This window comes from Haematobia irritans, chromosome 3 (genome assembly GCF_050003625.1).
Source record: "Haematobia irritans isolate KBUSLIRL chromosome 3, ASM5000362v1, whole genome shotgun sequence".
Lineage (NCBI taxonomy): Eukaryota > Metazoa > Arthropoda > Insecta > Diptera > Muscidae > Haematobia > Haematobia irritans.
The window spans coordinates 227,121,936-227,149,026 of record NC_134399.1 but is presented as its reverse complement, the minus strand read 5'-3'; the positions used below and the strand labels follow the sequence as shown (position 1 = coordinate 227,149,026).

Genomic DNA, 27,091 nt, shown 5'->3' with positions numbered 1-27,091 from the left:
ATGTATTTGTTGTTGTTGTTTTTTCCAATAAAAGTTAATATTCGGAGCACGTTTTCATATCTTTTTTATATCATAAATCGGCCCAAAGCAGCATATCTTTACACTAAGTATAAACGAAGAGAGTGAAAGAGAGAGAGAGTGAGAGACCCTCTTCATTTTTTACATTTGCACATATAAACCGATCAAGTTTCTCTTTCTCTAAGCATTTCTGTAATACCAACAAATACCAGAGATCTAACATCATATGGTCACAATCACAACAAACTTCTTGTTGTGGGCCTTTGATAGTTTAAGCCAACTTAAGCAGCACTCAGTAGCTGTAGAGTAGTCACGAAAGACAAAAGAAGTGCGCAGCAACACTTAATACCAACCATTAAAAGAAAAAAAAAAAACAAACGAGCAACATTTGAACGAAAATAACGATCATTTACTAATAAAAAAAACGTATAATTCAAAAACCAATGTGCATTTTGAATATTTGTTTTTATTTTCAAATGAAAGGCGATTTATGAAAAAGCGCGAGTTTTAAGTGAAAACATTGACCGGTGATATCTGTTGGCTTCATTTGGAATTGTTGCAGTCAATCGTGGGTTTAATTATACGGTACGTAAGTCCGTAAACAAGTACTCAAACAATTCAAATAATTTTTTGTTTTTTTTTTCTCAAAAGTGCATTGTGAAGATGTTTTTCATGTTTTTAGTGTGTGCTTGACCGCATTTCCTTTCAATAGGGCGGTGATGGGAAAATAAATGAAGATAACTACTTTTGGATAAAAAAATCAAGTGCTGTGTAAATCGAGAGAAAAAATTAAAAGTTAAATTGTAAGATGAAGTTGCGAGATAAAGAAGTTAAATCCCCTAGCAGTTTAGTCATCAATGACAAACAACACAAATCGTAATAGAAAGTTTTGGTTTTATCAAAAATTATGTGTCAAAATTTCAATTGAAAAGTATTTAGTCATTCGATTCAAGGTGAGAGGTGTCTTTTTTAACATGCTTGGCATAAACAATTAAATATTTATGAAGCAAAGGAGCTTAGGGTCTATACAAGAGCCCCTGCCAAGCAAAATGCTCTTAATGACAAAATGTCCCTCAGGTAAATAGTTGAAGAAAGGCTAAATCGGGCGGTTTCATACACCGCCTACACAAAGAGAAAAAAATGTATGTGAGTATAATCCACCTGTACTATTCTGAGTCGATTATTTTGGATTTAGGTGGGGTAAAATTAATTGCACATCATTCAGGGAAAAGTCTAGCGACTTAGTTGTTATAAAATTTTGACTTTTTTATTCGAAATTTATACTCCGTTTTCATATTAACTAGCATGTCAACACAAAGAATATAATTTTGAATCTTCTTAATGGTATTTGTGTAAGGGTATAGCAAATGCTGCAATAAATTAAAATTTATTTCAATTAAACAAACCAACCATAGTCTAAAATTTCATTTCGGGGAAAAGCGTTACTTTATAGTGTGTAGAGTAATTTGAGAGAAATAAGTTGGTAAGTTATATTGTAATGTCTTTTTAAGTTATATTGTAATGTCTTTTTTTTAATTTGCAAGAAATAAAAAAACGCACACACAGAGCCAACTATGGAGAATACGCAGAAACCCCTATCATTAAACTATCCTATCATAAAATTATCCAATTGAAAATATAAACAATTAAAAAATAAACTGATAGTAACTATTAATTATTAATAACTATTAATTATTTAATGAAATTAAAATAAACATTTAAAATTTTTAAAAACATTTTGTTTTTAGAAAATTTTATATAAAATATTCTACTAATTGCAGCATGATAGCTACCAACAAGTTAATACTTACTTTTTGCCAAATTGATAGTTGCTTAGAAATTTTGAACTAACCTTACCGAAAAATGGTGCAAATTTCCTCTGATAGCCCTATCAAAGGACTGATACCGATTCTTAGGATTCTGAAAAAAGGCAAATTCTGGAATCGAACAATGAAGCGATACCATTGGAATTTAAATATGTATATAATTACAATGTACAAATAATTCTTAACAAATTAGGGACAATATATACCAATAAATTGGGAGTTAATTTTGGTATGTGTCAGCATGAATTAGAATAATCCGTTTTTTTATTTACCCCATCAATGACAACAAAGCCATGATAAAGGTCCTTTCCAAGGTTCCACAACTGGAAATGTTCCATACACATCATGGTTAGGTTAAAGTGGCAGCCCGATTAAGTTTCAGGCTCACTTAGACTATTCAGTCCATTGTGACACACCATAGACTATTCATGTACCGGTCCTGGGGTTTATCCACTCGTAGGAAAGGTTCTGTTGGTCACTTATTTCTTCGTTGCACCCAATAGTTCGTATCTTCTTGTCATACTCCTGCAAATTATGACATCACGAACAACAATTTTAAAATTTCAAAGTACTTTAAAGTTTCAGTCAACGGATCACGCACAGAAAAAACATATTTGGAGATGGTTGCCGCATCCATTTAATGTTTATCTAGAGTAGGTAATTGTCGCGAAAACCATGTATTTTGTTTTTGTAAAAATAATTTTCGAGCTGAGAACATTTAAATGGTTCTCAAATGTCGTAAACATGTTGTATTATTTAAATGATAGAATTTGAGACCATTATATGGTCGGGAAAATCATGTACCTGACCATTCAATGTGTTTACTTTTTGCAGAGAAAAAAGTATTTTTATAGGTTAAGTATAGACATATCTAGAACCATTACATGACCATAAAAACCATGTACATTGTTTTCGTGACCATTTTATTTTTTTGCAGCGAAAATAATTTTATAAAAACATTGAGCAGGTACACACGATTTTCATTTTGCGCGTCAGTCGTCTGTTGACGTCGTCTTGGAATGGACGGAGAATACTGAGAATTACTGTGTTTTGTGTTAATTTATTTATTCAGAAGTGGCACGTGGTTTTATGTGAATACCAAAAAGGAAAGTGTAATTGAAAAAATGTACCTGTTTTTTGTTCTGCATTGTGATATATGGTAAATTTATATTTATTTGTTGTTACATGATGTCCGCGTTGGTACATTTGATGGGCACGAAATAAATATGAAATGATTACTTATTGTTGAAATTGAACCAAAATAGAGTGTATAAAAATATTCGATGTTTGCTTTCACGATATTATAAATACAAATTAGTTTGACTTAGTTTATAAATAAAGAAAAACAATAAAATAAAGTTAATTTTCTGTTGTCTTTTCTCAAGGGGCGTCCTTTTTTCGACGACGAAAAAAGTTTTTTCATAAAGATCAAAACATTTTAGGTTGTGACCATGTTCTTTTATCTGGAAGAAAAACATTTTTGACGAATACAAAATTCTTTTTATCAATATAATAACATTTTAGATGAGGACAATTTTATTTTTCTTAGAACCATGTTCACTGAGCCAACATGGTTGCAGGTGAAAATGTTACATGGTCGCCGCAAAAATATCTCCTATCATATTATTTTGCTCTTCGAATATGATTGTGACAATCATGTTTCTTCTCTGCGTGATGTTATAGGAAAAATCCTTTTTTTGACATTTAAACTTTAAAAATATTTAGAAGCTACCCAAAGATATCAACAAACAATTTGTATGTAAGACAAAAGTCTTACACCCAGAGAAATGGTTGGTTGCAATTCGATCATTGCAATAACGATAACCTTTTTTTTTTTTTGTTACAATAACAATGATTTAATGATTAATCCCATTGTATATGCACCATGACTGTAAAAAAGTTCACAGAATCAAATAGAAATTCCCATAACCATGAAGTCGGTTGCAATAATCAATGCCGATAAATCTGGTTTAATGTTCTTTAAAATTGTTGAGCATAGTTCGGTTCCGGTTGGCAAAAAAAAATCGGTTGGTGCAATGAATTTGTTTTCTCGGTTTACTTTGGGGACAGTTCAGATTTTCGACCACATCTTAATACAAAGATTTTATTCTTTTACCAAAGTAAATAATTTGCACAAACTAAAAAGTTTGCCTATTCAATAGCTACCAACTGTGTCCCAATTTCCAGCAGATTATTAGCTGATATGCATAAATAATATCATCTAAGCAACTGATGACCCATATTACGTTTATTAAAATCGTTCAATAGTTGTATAGCCAAACCAATTAGCCTTGTTATTAATTTTACAAATTTAAGGCAAACTCAAGTTGAAGGTCAAAAGCTAATCATCATTCTCACATACGTCTGATATGAAGATTAAAACCTATAATTATAAGTGATAGATACAAATTGGAAGTTGACAGCTTTATATGTTGGAATTGATTAATTCGTAAAACATATAAATGTTTTTAAGATATGACACATTAAGGTTATAAACTGAAATAAACAGAATAAGCAAAAGTTGAAAAAAAAATAACATTAAGCGCAAGATTGCTGGAAGATAACAATGCATAAAAATAAGGTTATTTAGGGGATTTTCATACACCTCTGTTGTTCACGTAATTCATCAAAAAGTAGAATTTACACGTACATCTATAAAAAGTCGACTTATCTATCTGCAATTTTTGAAAAAGTTGATCATACGTACACGCAAAAAATAATTCTTTCGTCCCAAACGAAATTTTAGACAAACAAAGTTCGTTTCTCATTTGCTTTTCACTGTAGGGAAGTGTATTTGGAAGAAAAGTATATACTTTTTGTGATAAACGTTTATTCTTTTCCACTGTGGATCAGTGGTTGCTACGTCCGACTTGCATGCCAAAGGTCGTGGGTTCGATTCCTGCTTCGACCAAAGTTTTTTTTTTTGTTTTTTTTTACATATATTCCAGATATGTTTGGAAGATTCCGAAAAAATTAAATTTTGAACTGTAAAATGTATCTTATTAAAGACCTAAAGTCAGAAAAGAACAGTGTTTGATATAAACGAAATGGAGTGTGTTGTTGTTTCAAAAATAACTTTTTTTATTGAAAAATTAAACATTTTGTAACAAACGATTTTTTTGGTGATAAAAGTTTAAAATTTTCGAAGCAATTCAAAAAACTCTAACAAAAGAAAAACGTTTTCGATACACGTTTTCCAAACGTTTTGTTTTCTTTGCGTGTAAAGTCTACATTGACAGGGTGGTACACAACGTGCTAGAAGAATTCAAGCCTATTGTAGGCAGGACTGCCAATAAAAATTTCAAGAAAAATCGTCACTTTTTTCCGAAAAAATCGTCATAATCGGCATTTGCATTTTAAAAATCGGCAATGCAAATAAATTAAAAGAAAACACAAAACAAAAGTATTTATTTCATATACAAAACAGAAAATTAATATGCACAACTATGAATTGCAATAAAAAAACATAACGAAGTCAGTTTTGTAGAAAAATGATATTAAAATAAAAAGCATCTATAAAAATATACATATGTTCAACTTGAACTAAACCAAAAGAAAATTTTCCTATGATTCCGAAAAATAGTATGAATCAACTAACCATGATTTGTCGCCAATGCTTTTTTTTCTTCACTTTCATTTTTTCATAAGTGATAGTTTTGATAATTAATTACACCAGGTCGTGTCATCCGAATTCAGGCAAAAATTTTCAAAATAGACGCATTTAGTTCCTACAACTGTATGTCTTCTAGCACAAACGTAAATCCATTGAAATAGATGAAACACTGTAGTAAAGACCCACGTATGATTGTAAATATAGTATATATATTGAGACAATTGATATTTAATTATAAATGCAGAATTTTCATTATTTCAACCGATTTCCAAACATTATCTTCTCCGTGTGTATAAAGTTCAATGACCGTACACATAAATTCAACATGAACTAAACCAAAAGAAAAGTTTCCTACGATTCCGAAAAATAGTAAGAATGAACTACAGTATGGTTAAAATAATCATGATTTGCCGCCAATGCTTGTTTTCTTTACTTTTAGTTCATTTTTTCTTCTATATGAAGGTGTAATTTCGTGAGTTGTAGTTAAAAAGTATACAAAGGCATTACATTTTCCTGGTTTTAATAACGCTTTGTGGAAATCTCATAATGGATGTATAACTTCAAAAAATGTTTGAGCACAATGTTTTTGACCTGATCTACAATAATTTCCCGAAATAGTTTTCACATATTGATTAGTTTAACTTCTTGTTCATTTGGCTATTAAGGTTGAAGCTCAATAATATTCAACCTTTACGTGATCATCAATTGTTTTCGCCATTATTTCACATCCCCTTTTTTATAGCTTACCTATGATTTTCTAACTGGCAATGTTCCATTCGATTCGCATCGCAAATGCTTTTTAACTTGCATTTTGGCAATACAAATCAACATTCAATTTCACTTGGCTTCAGAGTGAATGAGTTTAAGTGAGGTTTTATACACACAGAGTCCATTAGACAAACAATGCATCTCTGTTTTTTTCCATGAAAATCCGCGAGCTTCCAATTGTTTGTACATCAACCGCTACAGAAACAACAACACCAAATAATATACCGGTGAAAATTAATACGATGTTGATACGACATTAACGAAAGTTTCGCTGTAATTTCGTTTGGCGGACAACATACAAAAAAGAAAACAACTTAAACCAATTTTCCTCTCCTTATCTCTTTTGAAAATTTCCAGAGTTTGCATTGCCCATATTTTACAAATCATCATCTTCATTGGGTAAATGATGCACAACGATTTGATGCACTTTTTAGAGCTCATTATCTGTGGACAGGATGGATGGGATGGATAGATCAATAAATGAGTGAATGCAGTTGGTTTAACAAGCGAGCTAGTTTTTATTAAATTGGCGTTTAGTAGTTTAGTTTTTTTGAGCTTGGTTTCTTCTTCTTATTTTCTCGCATCTCTTAATAAAGCCTTTGGAAAAAAGTTGTGAAAGTTCCAAACGCGCAATACTTTTTTGTTAAATCAAGAAGCCACTAAACACCATTGTCTTGAGTTTTTTTTTTTGCTTTGGCATTGTCACGGACAATAGGGCGAATGTGGCAGATAAATTAAAGTAAGAGTAGACCCCCTTCCCAAACCAACCTTTCTAATGACTGGTTTAATTCTCTCACTTTAATACTTTACTATCTTGTATTTATGTGTCTTTGCACGCAAACTCTTCCCATAAACCTGACCTACAACAAATCACTTTGTTTTAACCCGAACTTTACCAAAACAATGATTTTATTTCATACTATCTCTCTCTCTCCATCTCTCTTTTGTTCTCTTTCGCTCACCACAATCGACAACAAGATTGTTTCAATTACCATATGATGGGGTTTTTCTATTCGTCGTAACCTTGATCTACTCGAGTGCAAATAAACAGGTCTTAATAATTTTATAAGCTGATTTACACAAAAAAGCATGTAAGTGATTTATGGACATATAACTTCATGGTTGTTCCACTAAACTGTAAAGCATTCAGCGATATACATTAAACAAGAAAGGGTTGAGTTTTTCCATTAATTTGATTAAATTAAAAAGCCATACAAACATAGTGTAAGATGTTAAGAAGAAGTTTTCGAAAAATTACAATTGGGGTCTTCCGTTAAAGTCAAATATTTTTGAAGTAATATAAAGTCTCCCTTTAGGGTACCATACAGGTGGCGTCTTAGGGTTATCCGTTCGTGCATTCTTTAGGTAAAGAAAATCTACCGAATTTTAAGGAATAATTTTGACAACAAACGAGATTTTCAATTTTTACATTAAAGATACAAAAGCTTTCTTTTGTGGAAATCAAAACAACATATTTTACTAATACCTCATTCACATTACACTTCCAAAATCCACTTCAACTAGATCTCAATTGTCATACCTTATAAAAGAGAGATTTCAAATCCACTTATTGTAGATTTCGAGCATAATGTGAACACCGAGCAAAATTTCCGTGGCTAAACTAACGGTAAATTTAACGTATTTTTATTTCAAAAAAGTATTTGTTTGTAGTTAAATTTTATTATTATTTTTTTTTTTTTGGAAATTTTCCAAAACCCAAAGAAATTTTCCTTTTTATAAGTATGTCTCAAATATTTTATGAACTAAGGGTGGGTATAAAGTTCAATGTACGGTCATTTTCAATGAACGTTTTCGTACGATTCCTAAAAATAGTAAAATGAACTGCAATATGGTTAAAATGGTCATGATTTGTCGCCAATGATTTTATTCTTTACTTTTAGTTCATTTTTGTTTTTCTATGAGAGGATGTCATTTCGTGAGTTGTAGTTAAAAAGTACCCCTGGTTTTCCTGACTTTAACGACGCTTTGTGGAAATCTCAAAACATGGAGTATAATTTAGTTCAATTTTCGCACGAGGTAGTTCATTCTTGCTATAAAACAGTTTACTTTTTTCTGTGGTATAAAGTAAGGCAAATTAATTTAAACATCAAGAATAACTACAGTCAGTTGACTTGGATCCAAAGACTTGAGCTACATTTTGGTATTGATTTCTCACCAATTTTGCTTTGAGTAATGTCCTCCAGAAAACGGCAGGAAAATTGCAATGTCTCTATTACAAAATATTTTCTTTTTCAAATTATAGAGAACATAGTTACTCCACATAGATGTTTCTCAAACATACCTATTATGAAATTTAAAATGGCATAAAAATAATTAGAGATTGCACAAGTACGAGTAACACACTTGTTATTATTTATTACCTTCATCAGCATTGCTTTGTATCCCAGGTGACATAGATATAAACTCGATTCGAATGGTCATGCTGTCCATTGCAACATCATTACCATAGTCAACTCAAACAAGATGTGTGTGCTTGTGTGAACAGCATCGATTTCCAACAATATCACAGCAATAATGACAATGATTGTTCAGCAAAAAAATTATGATTTGCCTATTCGTCATATAAGCCAAAACGAAAAAGCAGTGGTAAAAAAAATATTGCGTAAATAAAAATTAGGGGTTTGTTTGTTGTCTTGAGCGTCTCAACGACGCTTTATCTGTATCCGCTTGGTTGCTCTTTACATTGCAATTGAGGCAATGTGAGCACTTGCTGAGTATTCACAGTTGTGCATAATATTATAGCAACACCATAAAAGAGAAAAAGACAAATAAAATGCCAGAACTGATGCGGTATGAATGCAGCAGATGTTTGAAAAAAATACTTCCTATTTTTCACCATTTCCGCATCCAAAAAGAACATTTTCATCGCGTTTTTGGGAAGTAACAGATACGCTAACACATGTACTCGCTGTGAGTCGATAGCAATTGAGAGAGTAAAGTGAATGCTCAGACGTAGGAATAAATATGCATTAAGTAGTAGATGTGTAAATCCAAAAAAAAAAATCTACTACATTTTTTATTATTGGTCTGCCCTTTATATCCTATGTTCTGTTTATAACAACAATTACAGTTTTTCCTCCATTTACTCGTCTACTGAGCGTGTCACACACTCACACAATTTTTATGACGACAGAATTTCAAGACTTTAGTTTCTAAGTATTTCTCTTGGTAATGCATAAATCTGACAATCTCAGTTCTATCGCACAACGATCTGTGGTATATCGTATAGATTTTGGACAACAAAGAGAGCGTTGTGCATAACTTCTCTTGCGCATAGTTATGTTGTTTATGGTGGTAGTGCAATATGTTGATGTGTTGTTTATTGGGATGGATGGGATGTTTACTCTCTCTCTATTCAATACAATATGAGTAAATTGTGATATAATCTCACTCTCTACAGAATATGACGCATGTCTCTTCAGACTTCCAAGAGGATGTCATTTTGAATTATCACTTCGCCTATAACTATTATGTCCCAAACTAGAGATTTTAAATTCCTATAGTATAACCGGTTAATAGTATGCTGCTATTCTTCGGATACTTACTGTAGAGTTCAACAAAATATTAGGTTTAGCTACAAATACAATACCATAACAAAGAAGCACCTTGGATAAAAACGGTAAATTTCGGTAAATAGATTTTTTCATTTCAATTAAAAAAACAACAAAATAATAAAATTTTCAAATGGGTAACATTATTGAATTCTTTGGTCAATATAGAGTAATTATCCATTTTTATTATCGTTGCCTGGATTAGCTAACCAAAAATCCAAAATGCGAAGCCCACCAAACCACTGTGTAATGCAATTCAATATGCAGGTATGGTAGTAAACTACTCTGCGTAGTATGACAAATCTAATAACACACAACAACATTGAAAAGCCGACGACCCAAGGGTTGACCAACGGTCAATGTCCAATGAGAATATCAACATTTGTACAGAATAGTTAAAATCTTTTAAGCCGTGAGAACTGAGCACACTTTTCTTAAGCAATTAATATATAATTTAAAGAAAAAAAAAAATAGAGAAAAAATCCCACACAACTAAGGAAAATTCAAGTCTCCAAATGGGGGAGGGAGGCTACCCTAGACAAAACATTGAAAAACTATTTGATTTTAGCACTTTTAGAAAAGACACGCAATACAAAAGTTTCAAGTTAATTGTTCGTAACAATAAAATAAACATTTTCCTTTTCATTGACAGATAACGAGGAGAAGAACACTCAATCAACTTGACTTTGAGCTTGGAAAAAATAAAGCTGCCTTGAATGGTCTATGATTGACTATTTCATTGAACAGCAACAAAAGCTAATGTAATCCTTTGTCATTTAGCTTGCAATCGGTATTATTTGCCATCATGTTGTCTGGGAGTATTCCTTATGGCAGCGCCATTTCTGGGCGGCAATTTGGTGATCGAAAACGATGCATCCAACTATGCTGTGTAATGGCCAGTCTTATGATAGCCGGCTTCTGGAGTACAGCTGGCGCCAAGCCCACGTTAACATTTACTTTTCCCCAAGGTTTTCAAGGTTTCCCCACATTCAGCACATTTACACAACAAATAATCGAAAATCGAAGTGCGAGACAAATGAAAACTTACAGGTAAGAGATTTGAGATCCCGAGCGGGTTTGGGATTTAACACAGCAATGTCAATTTTTCTTTAACAGTGGTAAACGATTGACCAACGACTCCTTGATCATGATCTACTATCATGATTCTACTATTGCGGTTACCGAATTGGGACCTCAGAAGCTATTGCTGGGATGCGAGCTTATTGAAATTTAGTAAGTATGACATAGTTTTAATGGTGGATAGTTGAGAAATGCACTGATACTTCCATAGTTCTCAAATGTGATATTGAGTTTGTCGTTAAAATCTTAAAATTTTTATTTTTTTTTAAATTACTGTGAGGATTTATCTTTAGCCCTCTTCATTATACTACAATAAAGTTGATACGGTCAATATAAACTTGACGTATTTCTTTCAATTTTGCATTTAAAAAACCTGAACACCCCTCATTTTGAAGGTGTATGTGTGTAGAATGTTGCTCCTGTTTTGATTTTGGAATTCACTCTTCAGTTGTCAAAATGCCGTCCAAGCAAGAAGAGCAGCGTATCAAAATTTTGCTCGCGCATCGCGAAAATCCGAGCTACTCGCACGCAAAGCTGGCAAAATCGCTAAAAGTTGCCAAATCAACCGTTACAAATGTAATTAAAGTGTTTGGGGAACGTTTGTCGACAGCCAGGAAGTCTGGATCGGGGGGAAATCGAAAACCGGAAGCCGCTGAGACGACAAAGAAAGTTGCCGGTAGTTTCAAGCGAAACCCTAACCTCTCTCTCCGAGATGCCGCAAATAAGCTGGGTGTATCGTCTACAACAGTGCATCGAGCCAAAAAACGAGCCGGACTATCGACTTACAAGAAGGTAGTGACTCCAAATCGCGATGATAAACAAAATACGACGGCCAAAGCGCGATCCCGGAGGCTGTACACGACGATGCTGACGAAGTTTGACTGCGTGGTAATGGACGACGAAACCTACGTCAAAGCCGACTACAAGCAGCTTCCGGGACAGGAGTTTTATACGGCAAAAGGAAGGGGAAAGGTAGCAGATATTTTCAAGCACATAAAACTGTCAAAGTTCGCAAAGAAATATCTGGTTTGGCAAGCCATCTGTACCTGTGGCTTGAAAATCAGCATTTTCATAGCTTCCGGGACTGTCAACCAAGAAATTTACGTGAAAGAGTGTTTGAATAAACGTCTGCTGCCTTTCCTGAAGAAACACGGTTGTTCCGTACTGTTTTGGCCGGATTTGGCATCTTACCATTACGGTAAAAAGGCCATGGAGTGGTACGCCTACAACAACGTGCAGGTGGTTCCCAAGGACAAGAACCCTCCCAACACGCCAGAGCTCCGCCCAATTGAGAAATACTGGGCTATTGTCAAGCGGAACCTAAAGGAGACCAAAAAAACTGCTTGAGCAGCAGTTCAAGACAAACTGGCTTTCTGCGGCGAAGAAGGTGGACAAGGTGGCTGTACAAAATCTGATGGCAGGTGTTAAGCGTGTGGCCCGGCAATTCGGATTTGGAAAAGCGAAAGCCTAACTGAATATTTTTCCTGAATTTTATAGTAATTGAACTTGAAAAAGAAATTTAATTTGATTTTTTAAATAAACGATTTCACCGATTTACACGCGTTTTCCCTTGACCAAATTTTGACCGTATCACCCTTTAAATGCCAAATCAAACCTTGTCAAACCTCGCTTTATAGAAGGTAGGTGTCACGAAGTATTACCATGTTCGCAATGATATATGTGTCAAACTAGAAATGAAAGCTAGAATTTGAGGAAAGAATTTGAGTTAAAGAACTGTCATCCGTGGTGATATAGTCAATCTCAGCCAAAACTTTTTTATCCCCTCTCAATAATGCCGGTGACATTTCTGAATGTATTAAAGCTCCTCTAAGTGGTTTCACTGCAATGTGGAACGCCGTTCGGACTCGGCTATAAAAAGGAGGTCCCTTGTCATTGAGCTTAACATGGAATCGGCCAGTGATACTTATAATAGTAGTATCCCAATGGTCTGAAACATATAAGTGAGCCTTAAATAACGTGTGAGTGATGAATAGCCCAGGCTTTTTGCAAGTATGCTGAAAATGGAAAAAATTAATGTTTTTCTGAAAGAGCAGACATTGTCTGCTATTTATTTAGCTCTATTAAATTAAAACATGTTTCAGTGTGGCTGAAACAAGCAAAAAAGTCAACTATCAAACAAAACAAACATTCAATTTGAGGATATCGTAACACAAAAATAAAATAATATTATAAGAATATGTTATATATTTGCCTGTATTTTACTTAACAACAAACAAAATATTTCCTAATAGCATTTAGGTGCATGAAATATTCACACTCACAAGTTTAATTGTGCTGACAATTTTGTCACACTAACGATAGTAATCACACTTGCGATTTTAATCACGCTTATGATTTGAATCATGCTCACGTTTCTATCAGGCTCACCAGCTAAATGACACAGATAATGCTAAGCATGTTCAATATTTAATAATACAATCAGACTTTTCGTAAGTCACGGATTCATTAGCATAAGTGCGTGAGAGACTACTTCCTATAGTAAGAGGGAGTGAGCAAATTTTCTCCACACAATTATCTCATTTATAGATCAAACCATCGATTAACCTAAATGCAATGCTTGTCTTTCAATGTCAGTATAGAAATATTTTCTCTCATTACCAATACGAATGAGACGATGAACTACAAATTTTCACATCTGCTTTTATTTGCAAATTTATTATAAGATAAAATAAATATAAAATCGTCAAAAGACAGTTCTTCAACTTGAACAAAGCAACCCCGGAAGAATTTAAACACGTTTCACTAACCAAAACCGTCGAATTTACCCATTTTAATGAAACCAAATACATGGATTTGTCAGCTTATGGGCCAATTAACATACTTGAAACGGTCTAAGTCATTGATGATTTACGGATCAAAACGGAAGTGCTGTTTTGTTTGTGTCGTCTCTGATCGATTTCTTAATGAAGTAAAGAGGTATTGGCAAGACCTCATTTATTGATAGTGGGAGTGGGTTTGCATTTATTTCGAACAATTTTTATATCTCTCACTAGGCGACTGAGTGTACGTTGAGAGAGTTTATATTTATTTATCATTTATGGTAAACATATCAAAATAGACTACACATAGAGAAAATACGCATATGTATATTTGGGGAATAAATAAAAATGTATGATTGAATATATTTTTGTCACACATATATAGCTAATAACTGATGAGTATTATATTAATCCATACAAACGTGTACCGAAAACGTTTTTCTTTTGTTAGAGTTTTTTGAATTGCTTCGAAAATTTTAAACTTTTATCACCAAAAAAATTCGTTTGTTACAAAATTTTTTTTTTTCAATAAAAAAAGTTATTTTTGAAACAACAACACAGTCCATTTCGTTTATATCAAACACTTTTCTTTTCTGACTTTAGGTCTTTAATAAGACACATTTTACAGTTCAAAATTTAATATACTACAATGTAATGTAGTATATTAAATGTTGAAAATTTTTTCGGAATCTTCCGAACATATCTGGAATATACATGTAAAAAAAAAAGCAAAAAAAAACTTTGTTGAAGCAGGGATCGAACCCACGACCCTTGGCATGCAAGTCGGATGTAGCAACCACTGCTCCACGGTGCCAAACTAAATGTTTGTTTCTGTTAAATAAACTATGCTATATAAATATAACTTATATGGAGATTTATCTATTGATGACCATAACAGGTACATAGCTCAGTGGTTAGTGTGTTGGCGTACAAAGTGCATGGTCCGCGGTTCGATTGTCCGTCCAGGCGAAAGGTAAAAACATTTTAAAATTTATAAAATAGTATAATTTCTTCTACATTGTTGGTATTACAGGAAAAGGTGTTAAGAACTAAAAAACCTCGTCGATGTGAGAAAGATGTGAGGGAAAATGCAATTAGCAAGAAAACAATTTTTTTTTTTTTGAGTTTGTCTTTATGAAATTGTTTTTACATCCTGGAAAAGAATAAACGTTTATCACAAAAATATATACTTTTCTTCCAAATACACTTCCTTACAGCGAAAATCAAATGAGAAACGAACATTGTTTGTCTAAAATTTCGTTTGGGAGGAAAGAATTATTTTATTGCGTGTATGCAGATGTTCTTTTTTTACCACTTTGCATATTATATAGTTTTTTTTTCGGAGGAATCGGTGTTCTTGTGCATTTAAGGGTTAAAATGGGTCTCGTTACATAAAAGAAACATTTGTTGAGCTGAGGTCAAATTGGTTTTGATATATCTTTAAATACTCTTCAATATGAATAAATACGTCTTTCAGTTTGATGATTTTTTATATCTTGATTACTATGACAAAAAGATTTCAAAAATACAATATAAAAAAGTTCGCTTGAATTCAAGGATTTTAAACTTCCCTTAGCTTAGGTTAGGTTAGGTGGCAGCCCGATGTATGAGGCTCACTTAGACTATTCAGTCCATTGTGATACCACATTGGTGAACTTCTCTCTTATCACTGAGTGCTGCCCGATTCCATGTTAAGCTCAATGACAAGCGACCTCCTTTTTATAGCCGAGTCCGAACGGCGTTCCACATTGCAGTGAAACCACTTAGAGAAGCTTTGAAACCCTCAGAAATGTCACCAGCATTACTGAGGTGGGATAATCCACCGCTGAAAAACTTTTTGGTGTTCGGTCGAAGTAGGAATCGAACCCACGGCCTTGTGTATGCATGGCGGCCATGCTAACCATTGCACCACGGTGGCTCCCTTAAGGATTTTGGTATTGACTCCGACCCAAATATGCTAAACTAAAAACATTTTTTAGGGAGCTATATAGAATTCAACCTAGGCTCTACACATTTAAAATTAGAATACATACCTGCTATATCGAATTTTTGTTTTACAAAGATGCAAAAACTCCAAAACGAACAATAGGCTATTTTTATTTTGCTATATTTAATTCAAAGATCCAATATCTCAGTTATTTTTTTAAATCAAAAATGTTGTTCTTACGATTCTTACGACTTTAACTGAGGAATGCAAATTTGTGTCCTAAATTTAAAACAAAGATTATGAATTTTAGTTTAAAGAAATGTGTCCTTAATTTTGTGTAAATTGCGTATCCTAAAATTTAGGTTGCATAATACTTTCACATTAAGTCTATTTTTTTTCTGTGTAGAAGGCGTCTTTCTAGACCTTATTTTAAAGGCGCTTTTGATTTTAAAAATTGGCTTATGTGTAATCCAATTTAATTTAGAATTTTACATTTTTTATTTTACACGATGAAAAAAGATGAAAACTTTTCATAAATAAAATCAAAACTTAGTTAAATGTCTACAAAAGATTTTGCAGCATACACTGGATTTTACCCATAAATTTTTCTTGTTTCGTTTTCTTGCTTTTATGTTGTTAACATTGAATGTATTATCAGTTGACAAAAAAAAAATTGTGGCATTAGAGGGTTAAATAGTAACAAATATTTGCTAGTGTGATTATTTGTGACACTTTATATTTTTAATTTCATGTTAAACGACGTCACATTATTAAAATGCAATCTGGCAATATTGGTGGGATTTACTCTCATGAGATGTTCTGGATAGCTCACATCAGAGATGGTCCAAGTAACAATATTTTGGGGTTTCCACTGTCAAAACGTCGAAAACTTCTAGACCTGCATAAAATGTAAAAAACGTAAAAATGGACAAAAATACTTTCTATTTTCAATATCCTAAGGTATGAAAACGTCATATTGAAGTAATGTAGATTTTTTTTTATAATAATAATATTTTGAAATTTGTACTCAAAAACAATGTGCATAATTTTCCTGCATAGGAAAACGTTTGAATGCAAAACGTTTTCAAATTGTTGAAATTGTGAAAATTACTGTGGGAAAAATTGGACTAAAGGGTGATACGGTCAAAATTGGGTCAATATAAACTTGACGTATTTCTTTCAATTTTGCATTTAAAAAACCTGAACACCCCTCATTTTGAAGGTGTGTGTGTAGAATGTTGCTCCTATTTTGATTTTGGAATTCACTCTTCAGTTGTCAAAATGCCGTCCAAGCAAGAAGAGCAGCGTATCAAAATTTTGCTCGCGCATCGCGAAAATCCGAGATACTCGCACGCAAAGCTGACAAAATCGCTAAAAGTTGCCAAATCAACCGTTACAAATATAATTAAAGTGTTTGGGGAACGTTTGTCGACAGCCAGGAAGTCTGGATCGGGGGGAAATCGAAAACCGGAAGCCGCTGAGACGACAAAGAGAGTTGCCGGTAGTTTCAAGCGAAACCCTAACCTCTCTCTCCGAGATGCCGCAAATAAACTGGGTGTATCGTCTACAACAAAATACGACGGCCAAAGCGCGATCCCGGAGGCTGTACACGACGATGCTGACGAAGTTTGACTGCGTGGTAATGGACGACGAAACCTACGTCAAAGCCGACTACAAGCAGCTTCCGGGACAGGAGTTTTATACGGCAAAAGGAAGGGGAAAGGTAGCAGATATTTTCAAGCACATAAAACTGTCAAAGTTCGCAAAGAAATATCTGGTTTGGCAAGCCATATGTACCTGTGGCTTGAAAAGCAGCACTTTCATAGCTTCCGGGACTGTCAACCAAGAAATTTACGTGAACGAGTGTTTGAATAAACGTCTACTGCCTTTCCTGAAGAAACACGGTTGTTCCGCACTGTTTTGGCCGGATATGGCATCTTGCCATTACGGTAAAAAGGCCATGGAGTGGTACGCCTCCAACAACGTGTAGGTGATTCCCAAGGACAAGAACCCTCCCAACACGCCAGAGCTCCGCCCAATTGAGAAATACTGGGCTATTGTCAAGCGGAACCTAAAGAAGACCAAAAAAACTGCTAAGGACGAGCAGCAGTTCAAGGCAAACTGGCTTTCTGCGGCGAAGAAGATGGACAAGGTGGCTGTACAAAATCTGATGGCAGGTGTCAATCGTGAGGCCCGGCAATTCGGATTTGGAAAAGCGAAAGCCTAACTGAATATTTTTCCTGAATTTTATGCTAATTGAACTTGAAAAAGAAATTTAATTTGATTTTTTAAATAAACGATTTCACCGATTTACACGCGTTTTCCCTTGACCAAATTTTGACCGTATCACCCTTTATTCGCATTTAGAAGCTTTGAAGGGCATTAGAGGGCAGGAATATACAAAAACCTATTTTTGGTTCTTAAAAGAATTTTGGCTATTATTTTAAAAGCCAAAAAATGTGTCTTATTGTTTTTGCTATATCATGAACATAAAACTTGCTGTTTTTAGCAGACATTTTTCTATGAGTGTATCAACCAAGTCGTTTGGTTTAAAAAAATATTAAGTCAACCGCCAACATTAGCGTAGCTAGACAATTTTCCTAGGTGGGGGGTGGGGGCTATAGCCCCCCTAGCTAAAACTTTATAGTCTGAACTTATAGGTTCAACTAATGTTTTATTTCATAAAATTGAATACAAAAATAGACATCAAAATAACTCGACAATCAATTTATAATAAAGCAACTAAATGTACCCTACGGGAAATTGGTGCAAATTGCCACTGACGGACCTATCACAGAACTGGTATCTGTGCTCTAGTTAGTTGCAATTCTCACATTTAGTGAAATAAAATTATCAGAATAACCTTTTGTTCGACATATTTCAAAAGTTTTTTTTCATTTCGGGTTCGATTAGGAGTCCAAATTGAAAGAGATTTCTAAGAGTTTGTCCGAGACTGGTTCCTGAGGACCTGTTTATGGGTTACTCCTGCTAAATTGTCCCAGGACGTGTCCTTTGGGATGAGTCCAAGATGTAAGTTTACACCGTCAATGACAAACCCATGTTAAAGTGGATGGTCCCTTCCATACGTTTTGATCAGGACTGGGACTGGTCCATACACACCAGGGACTAGTCCTGTACCAGTTCTGTGGTTGATCCATTTCCCGTAGGGTAGTTTCACACTTTTCCCAGCAAAAAATTGGGAATTGTTCTAAAGGCACAACTTTAAAAGCACTTCCAAAAATGTCCTCACAATGAAGTTAACTATTTTAACTACACAGGCAGTTTTTTACTTCATTTTTTTATATTTTAATGTGTAATTTTTTGTTTTCTTTTTTCAAATAGTTTAAAAAAAGAGTAAGAATAAATAAAATGGTACAAATTATTCAAATTTGGCCACAAAAATACTAAATCCATTATAGAAAAATCGATAATATTTGAAAATATTCGAGGGAAAACGTTTCAAACAAGCGTCAGAATGCATTCAAATCACAAAAAAAAATATATAAAAATTATTTATTTGGGAAAATATCACAAAATTTTTTAATTCACATACAAAACACTTAATTCGGATCACACCTTAACAAGTGATGCAAATTCATTGCAACGGCTGTTGAAACGGTGGGCATTCGTTCTATGACAACCCAGCAAAAAAATTTGGAAGTTCTTCCAAAGGCACAACTTTAAAATCACTTCCAGAAGATGCACTCTCAATGATGTTCTTTATTTTAACTACCCAGGAAGTTCTTTAAATTCAATTTTTTAAAACTTTTTTTTTTCATACTTTTAATGGATAATTTTATTTCTTTTTTGTTTCAAATAGGTTAAAAACAGAATAAAAATTCCTAAAATGGAACAAATCATTTAAATTTTGTCGAAAAAATGTTTAACCCAATCTGAAAAAATTTTGAACTTTTGAAAATATTTGAGGTCAAACGTTTCCGCCAAGCGTTAGAATCCATTAAAAATTATAAAAATTATTTATTTGACAAAATATCACAGAATTTTTTAATTTACATCCAAAACATTGAATTCGGATCACTCCTAAAGAAGTGCTGCAAATTCAGTGCAACGTCTGTTGAAATCGAGGACTTCCGTCCTATGACAAGCCCATGTTAAATTCATCGCTTCTGCGTCAATTTTGCACCACTTCCGGATCCAAAAAGAACATTTTCATTACTTTTTTGGCGACGCTTTTTTTGCTGGGAAGTTCATATTACATTCATCGCTTCTCCGCCAATTTTGTACCACTTCCAAACCCAAAAGGAAGATTTTCACTTCTTTTTTGGCGACGCCTTTTTGCAGCATTATTAAGATATTAATTTATGAAAGAATAGTTTTAATATCAATTATTTATTCAACTAAATCATAAGTTCAACCACAGCTTTATTTCATAAATATCAGACTTCTACCACAACCCAAGTAATTCGATTGTGTATGAAAGTCTTTAGTGGAACTTTGTGCGTAGTACGAGTATATACTTGTTTAATTTTTATAAAAGTGTAAAATCGTAAATAGTTTTCAAATTCTGGGGGGGGGGGCTAAAATTTTTCTGGGGGGGGTCTAATCCCCCTCCCCAGAGGCCTTCCTACGCTTATGACCGCCAACCATCCATAAACCTTGAATGTAGTATTGGCGATGTAGTCCAGTCCACTATGAAATGTAGTCTTACGATTATTTAATCGTAAGACTATTACCATGAGAATTGGTAACTAAAAAAGTTTTTTATGTATTTAGATAAAGTATCGAAGGGCGTACGGCCGGTGTCTGTCTTGTCAATGTAGAATAAAATCACGACTGTTGATAAACATCTTATACACACAAAAATGAGTTGAATTCGGAATACTAATAAAAGTTAACACATTTACATCTGGAATGTGTCCCCGATATATGAGGACAAAAAAACAGCCTGGGCTGATGGTTGTGTTCACTACAACTTTTGTTACTTTGGATTATTACTTTTTTCAAGTTATATTGGCCAATACTGTTGTATTTTATTCTGCCTTTAAAGATTTAGGTACTTAAGTGGATAAACTGAAAATTGGTACTCACATTAATTACATAAAGTAAAAATTAAGGCGATGAAACATTTCCCGTTCTATTTTCTTACAAATTAGTATTTTAAGATAACTTAGTGTCTTAACAATTAATAAACAATTGTAAATTGTTTGCTGTACATAGTTTACTTATTGAATAATTGATAATTAGTGTTTTTTCTCATGTTATTAATTATTCGTTAACTAAACACCAATGCATCAATTATGCATTTCAAGTAAATAACTGATGGCAAATTGCCATTAACATTTGAAGTTTCATTGATGTCCACAAATGGGATGACGAAATGGAATGTCAAAATGTCGTAACCATAATTTATGGCATTGATTTAATTGAATTTTTCCCCTTTCCTTTTGATTTCAGCAACGAACAGGAAGGTAAAATTTTACTCAAAAGCCTTTCCAAATACAACAGACCTTTAGAAATTAAATTCGAAGAAATGTTAAAGCTAATGCGACAATGTGAACGTGTGGATAAACTTACCTATTCCGCTCGAAATGAAGGTAAATCGGCGGATACGTCTACAACAGATAATAGCATTGGCCTAAATCTGGCCACTAATATTTTCCCCAGAAGTCCTCTCTCCATATTGAGTGGCATCATACCAGGTATGTTGAGAATTGATTTAATTTTAATACGCTCGGAATAATTTTGAAAGTTGTTTTTTATTAGGTACGAAATGGTGTGGTACCGGTGATATAGCTGAAACTTATTCCGATTTAGGTACTGAAACTCAAATGGATCGGTGCTGTCGCCAACATGATTTGTGTCCAGTAAAAATACGAGCTCTCCAAAAGAAATATGAGCTTAACAATGAGTCACTGTATACAAAGTAAGTATGAAACGAGAATTTACACTGAGAGAGAAAGTGAATCCCAGGAAAATGTAATGTTCCCGTGTACTTTTTAACTGCTGTTCACGAAATTACATCCTCTCATAGAAAAAAGTGTAACCCAAAGTAAAGAAGAAAATCATTGGCGCCAAATCATGACCATTTTAACTGTAGTTCATTTTTATTATTATCAAACGAAAATTGTCTTCTGCTATAGTTCATATTGAACTTACGGTCATTGAACTTTATACCCAAACATAAAACAAACATAAAATGTTTGAGAAAAAAGTAGGATTTCATTAACCTGTGGAAAAAAATAATAATAAAATTTAACTAAAAAAATAAAATAAGTTACATTTAGCGTTAGTTTAACTAAGGATTTTTTCCTGCGTATATGCACGCAAAGAAAACAAAACGTTTGGAAAATGTGTACCGAAAACGTTTTTCTTTTGTTAGAGTTTTTTGAATTTATTCGAAAATTGTAAACTTTTATCACCAAAAAAAATTCGTTTGTTACAAAATTTTTATTTTTCCAATAAAAAAATATTTTTGAACCAACAACACAGTCCATTTCGTTAATATCAAGCACTGTTCTTTTCTGACTTTAAGTCTTTAATAACAGGTTGGCTGATAAGTCCCCGGTCTAACAAAGAAAACATATTTTTTTTGTCAAAATTCGTTTTTTCCTTCTCTTCCCCTTCAGAGCGATACAACGATTCCCCATCAAGAGCGATACAACGATTATAACGACCTTCCAATTTTTTGATACCATTTTGGTAGTACTCCTTCGGTTTTGCCTCAAAATAGGCCTCAGTTTCGCGATCACCTCTTCATTGCAGCCAAATTTGTTCCCTTTTGAGGTCTGAGAACAAGAAAAAGTCGCTGGGGGCCAGATCTGGAGAATACGGTGGGTGGGGAAGCAATTCGAAGCCCAATTCATGAATGTTTGCCATCGTTCTCAATGACTTGTGGCACGGTGCGTTGTCTTGGTGGAACAACACTTTTTCTTCTTCATGTGGGGCCGTTTTGCCGCGATTTCGACCTTCAAACGCTCCAATAACTCCCTATAATAGTCACTGTTGATGGTTTTTCCCTTCTCAAGATAATCGATATAAATTATTCCATGCGCATCCCAAAAAACAGAGGCCATTACTTTGCCAGCGGTCTTTTGAATCTTTCCACGCTTCGGAGACGGTTCACCGGTCACTGTCCACTCACCCGACTGTCGATTGGACTCAGGAGTGTAGTGATGGAGCCATGTTTCATCCATTGTCACATATCGACGGAAAAACTCGGGTGTATTATGAGTTAACAGCTGCAAACACCGCTCAGAATCATCAACACGTTGTTTTTGGTCAAATGTGAGCTCTCGCGGCACCCAATTTGCACAGAGCTTCCGCATATCCAAATATTGATGAATGATATGACCAACACGTTCCTTTGATATCTTTAAGGCCTCTGTCATCTCGATCAACTTCATTTTACGGTCATTCAAAATCATTTTGTGGATTTTTTTGATGTTTTCGTCGGTAACCACCTCCTACGGGCGTCCACTGCTTGAATTTTGCATTCCAATCAATTATTGTTGATTTCCCTGGGGCAGAGTCCGGAAACTTATTAAAAAGCCAAGTTTTTGCTTCCAACGTATTTTTTCCCTTCAGAAAACAGTATTTTATGAAAACACGAAATTCCTTTTTTCCATTTTTTTCACAATAACAAAAGTTGCTTCACAAAAGACGCTCTATCTCACAAACTAATTGACTTACAGATGTCAAATTTTGACACGAATCATTTGAAGTTTGGTACTATATAAAAATAATATGCATTTAATACTAGCGACGCCATCTATGTGTCAGACCGGGGACTTATCAGCCAACCTGTTAAGACACATTTTACAGTTTCATAATATAAGTTTAATATAGTAGTATGTAATGTTGAACAACTTTTCGGAATCTTCCGAACATATCTGGAATATATGTAAAAGAAAACTTTTTGGTGTTCGGTCGAAGCAGGGCTCGAACCCAGGACCCTTGGTATGCAAGGCGGACGTAGCAACCACTGCTCCACGGTGGCCAACTAAATGTATGTTTCTGTTAAATAAAGTTTTTTTTGAATCGGGTCGTGGGCGTCGCAAGCTATGCTATATAAATATAACTTATATGGATAATTGTCCATTGGTGACAATAACAGCTACGTAGCCCAAATTGCTTGGTCCATGGTTCGATTCTCCGTTCAGGCGAAAGGTAAAATTTATAAAATCGAATAATTTCTTCTACATTGTTTGTATTACAGAAAAAGGTGATAAGAACTAAAAAACCTCGTGGAAGTGAGAAAGATGTGAGGGAAAATGAAATTAGTCAGAAAAAATTGTTTTTTTTTTAGGTTGGTCTTTGTAAAATTGTTTTTACATCCTGGAAAAGAATAAACGTTTATCACAAAAAGTATATACTTTTCGTCCAAATAAACTCCCTTAAAGCAAAAAGCAAATGGCAAACGAACTTTGTTTGTCTAAAATTTCGTTTGGGAGGAAATAATTATTTTTTTGCGTGTGAAAACTACACTTAATCCGATTCTATGTCCGTCTTAGGAGAAAAAATATTAATCCATTTTTTGAAAATATCTATAAATCACAAACTGCAAAAGTAAATTCCCTTTCAGCAGGTTCTTTGTAGCTAAGCCGATGGGTCCACGAGTACAGGCTACCTATTCGTTGGTTTGTATTATAAACATTCCTTATTTTCAAGGGGTCCTTTATAGAAGAGAATCCCACACCAATGCTCTTGCTTTTTCATCACAATGGAGTGAATAGTCGATGTCAATATCACCGTTGTGGCTTTTTAGTGGCAAATTTGCTACTTTTTTCAACTTTTGTGCCACTAAATTAAATAAATAAACTTAATTAAAAGATGGGACCTTACAATAAAAAGGTGGCACAAATATGTGGGAAGTATCACATATTTGTGCCACCTTTTTGTTGTACTGTGCCACTTTTTATTTAAGTTTATGTATACTATACATATTTTACATTTTGATTACAAATGCCGTTAAGATTGCCGATATGATCTTTGTCTCGTCGAAAACTAAATTTGTGTCGTAGTGTTCTCAGCAGACAATTGTTCCGCCTAAAAGTATGCATAGAAAAATTTCTATTGCAGAAAAATGACGTTAATCTTCTTTATACTAAATTTCAAGGAATGGTTTTATAAACGATTGTTAGGTTTGTGAGGGATAATCTAAATTTAAGAAGTTACTTCACAATTCCCAATCAAAAAAAAAAAAATTGGAAGATATTCTAAAAGCACAACATTTAAAGTAGTACAAAAAAGTCCTTCCAGAGATGTTCTCTATTTGAATTACAAAGGAAGTTATTTTAAGCTGAAATCAAAAAAAAAAAAAAAAAAAAAAAACAATAATGATTGAAGAATAAACCAACAATAACAAAACAAAACGAATGAAGTAAGAGGAAGAATGCTCAAAATAAACCCAGCCAACTGCACTCAAATCGATGATTTGACAGTGGCAAAGGAAAAGAGATATGTTTGTACGAATTTATTTCGGCATAAGCCGGCTATCGTAAACCTTTTTTCGGAAGGTTCAAGTGTGGTTCACTTTGGGTTTAGTGAACTACCTGAATTTATTCTGATAATTGGTGGATAGTTTTGCTGCAAGTAGATGATGCTGATGAGGAATGTGGTAATTCCGAAATGTGCGTCTATCCAACCATTTTGCAGTCTATAGGGCATTGCCCAAATAAATTTGACAAACATTCTTTTCCTCTGTTGGTTAAGCTACACTTGTAGTTTAGTCAATGCATGGTTTTAAGCTGAAATCGAAAAACAACAATAATGATTGAAGAATAAAACAACAATAACAAAACGAATGAAGTTATTTTCATTTAATTTTTCTTTTTTAATTCGCTTTTTTCATATTTTTAATGTGTAATATATTTTGTTTCAAATAGGTTAATAAGTAAGAATTATTAAAAAAAAATATTTAAAATTTTTCGAAAACAATGCTAAATTCAATCTAATAAGTTTCAGGCAAGCGTTATAATGCATTAAAAATTATTTATTTGACAAAATTTCAAAAAATTGTTCAATTAAAATCCAAAACACTGAATTCGTATTCACACCTTAAGAAGTAATGCAAATTCAGTGCAGCGGCTATTGAAATGGTGGATATTAGTCCTATGTGAACATATTGTACAAGGTTTCATTGAATTGAATTGTTAATAATATTTTTCTTTTCAATGTTGATGAAGTTCCTTAATCTTCTTTATCCATAAAGCTAGACTAATAATTAATTGTAAATTAAAATCATGCATTTGCATTTGTTTCGGTATCAGGCTAACATGAAAAGTTTTTCTAGACATTCGTTCTAGTTATGAACGTAATAATTCTCAATCATAAATTATATTTGCCTCCTGGCAGAAAGCGACACCTGCGTCATTTCACAACAAAAAAATTAGTACATTTGTTGGCAAAATCCCCCACTGTGCATCGCTATATATTTATCCAAGAATTAGTTCAAAGTCTTAGTCATTGGAAAGGGGCCAACAAAACGGACATGGTATTAGTATCGGTATTTATTTCAAATAAAACATTTAGGCACACAAAAACCTCAAACTAAATTAGTATCAAATTTGTAAACAAATCGCGGCAAACGAAACCACAAATGAAAAAAACAGGAGCATTATACATACTGAGTATTTTAACAAAATAAAAAAAAACAAACTAAATTGTATGCCTATTTGAATTTAGAAAATGAGTTTACTAGAATTTTAAAAATTCTACCAAATTAATATAAATTGTTTGCCTTTCTTACAGATCCCATTGCATATGTGACGATATGTTGTTCTCCTGTCTGAAGAAGACCAATACATCAGCCTCTCAACTTATGGGTTCCATTTATTTCAATTTGGTGCAAGTGCCTTGTTTAGCGGGTGAAAATAATCGCTATCAGTTCCGGGCCGCTAAAGAAGGATTCTAGGACGGATATACAGAGCCCCTCCCCCAGAAGGAATCATTCAATTGTTAGTTGTTAAATATTACTCATAAATTGTACATATAGTAATTAAGTGATAATATATATAAATTATTTATAAATTTATAAAATAAGTTTTTTTTTTTTAATTATTAGCAAATAAATTAAAACAAAAATAGAAATCGGATGAGACAGACAAACGTGTCTAATATCAAAGGAGTATGACGAATTTGATTCCAATAAAATGTGAGACATTTTTAGTTGATGTTATTAAAACCAGCTGATAATTGTTTGCAACCTCCTGAAAGTTTTTACTGGGAAAAAATGTAAAAAATTTCAACATTTGTGATAGTAATCAAAATTTATCGAGTACGCAAATGGAGCTAATATAACTAATATTAGGGCTGTTTTCTATTTGCACTGGATGCAACATTTGTATGGGCTATCCAGAACATCGTTGCACTGGTGTTCTATCCAGAACATCTCATCAGTGCAAGTCGTGCCCATGTTGCCAGATTGCATTTTGATAAAGTGACGCTTCATCGATTCACAATAGCAATTTATTGTGACTAATTTATCGAAAAAAATGAAATTCAAAGTGGTACAGTGCCATAAATAATCGCAGCAGTAAATATTTATT

General features: G+C 33.5%; 1 protein-coding gene and 1 long non-coding RNA gene across 3 annotated transcripts; one reads left to right on the top strand and one right to left on the bottom strand.

Moving 5' to 3' along the window:
* Positions 1 to 318: 318 nt before the first annotated feature.
* On the top strand, positions 319 to 26,748 carry LOC142227981 (uncharacterized). Of its 2 annotated transcripts, XM_075298248.1 has the most exons (7): positions 319 to 603; positions 10,450 to 10,847; positions 10,914 to 11,030; positions 21,000 to 21,244; positions 21,309 to 21,468; positions 26,295 to 26,500; positions 26,608 to 26,748. In XM_075298248.1, the coding sequence occupies exons 2-6, from the start codon at positions 10,603 to 10,605 to the stop codon at positions 26,455 to 26,457; spliced, it is 930 nt and encodes a 309-aa protein (XP_075154363.1). In that variant the 5' UTR covers positions 319 to 603; positions 10,450 to 10,602; the 3' UTR covers positions 26,458 to 26,500; positions 26,608 to 26,748. The 2 variants fall into 2 exon arrangements, with proteins under 2 accessions (XP_075154363.1, XP_075154362.1); XM_075298247.1 differs by lacking the exon at positions 26,608 to 26,748 and having other exon boundaries at positions 26,295 to 26,585.
* On the bottom strand, positions 8,079 to 9,157 carry LOC142227983 (uncharacterized). The gene is made up of 2 exons (XR_012720027.1): positions 8,607 to 9,157; positions 8,079 to 8,527 (listed from the first exon to the last, which is right to left on the bottom strand). It is a non-coding gene; the product is annotated as an uncharacterized LOC142227983 (long non-coding RNA).
* Positions 26,749 to 27,091: the final 343 nt, after the last annotated feature.